Source organism: Pterocles gutturalis, unplaced genomic scaffold (genome assembly GCF_000699245.1).
Source record: "Pterocles gutturalis isolate BGI_N339 unplaced genomic scaffold, ASM69924v1 scaffold1574, whole genome shotgun sequence".
In the NCBI taxonomy this organism is placed as follows: Eukaryota; Metazoa; Chordata; class Aves; order Pterocliformes; family Pteroclidae; genus Pterocles; species Pterocles gutturalis.
Window position 1 is genome coordinate 1 of NW_010135319.1, and position 343 is coordinate 343.

General features: G+C 43.1%; 1 protein-coding gene across 1 annotated transcript in view; it reads right to left on the reverse strand.

The window, feature by feature from the left end:
* Positions 1-195: 195 nt before the first annotated feature.
* GLTP (glycolipid transfer protein) overlaps positions 196-343 on the reverse strand; it is a gene marked incomplete at its 5' end in the record, with an annotated part of 1,308 nt that continues 1,160 nt past the window's right edge. Inside the window, 1 exon segment of the mRNA XM_010081824.1 lies at positions 196-343. This exon segment is cut by the window's right edge and continues 15 nt beyond it. Coding sequence (XP_010080126.1) covers positions 196-343 — 148 coding nt within the window.

A 343-nucleotide genomic window follows, 5' to 3' on the forward strand; every position in this document is an offset into this window, starting at 1 on the left:
TGAAATCCTATGGGGTAGAATTGTTTTATTGCCGTATTCTCAATAGAAAATTATTTTTTTTCTTTTTTTTTTTAGAAAACAGGTTATCCACTGCAGATCCAGAGGAGAATCAAAGGCACCTGACAGCCTCAGGGATTAAGACACAGGTAGCACCCGTCACACCTTATTTTAAGCCTCGCCAGTCCCGCGCGAGCCTTAGGCTTTGTAGCTCAGCTCCGCGTTCATCTTCGTGTACATCTCATAAATCGCATCCAGGATGGGAGTGACTCGAGAGAGAAACTGATGAATTTTTTCGATGCTCTCTTCCTCTTTCACTTCTTTACCCTTTTCTAACGCCTTCAGC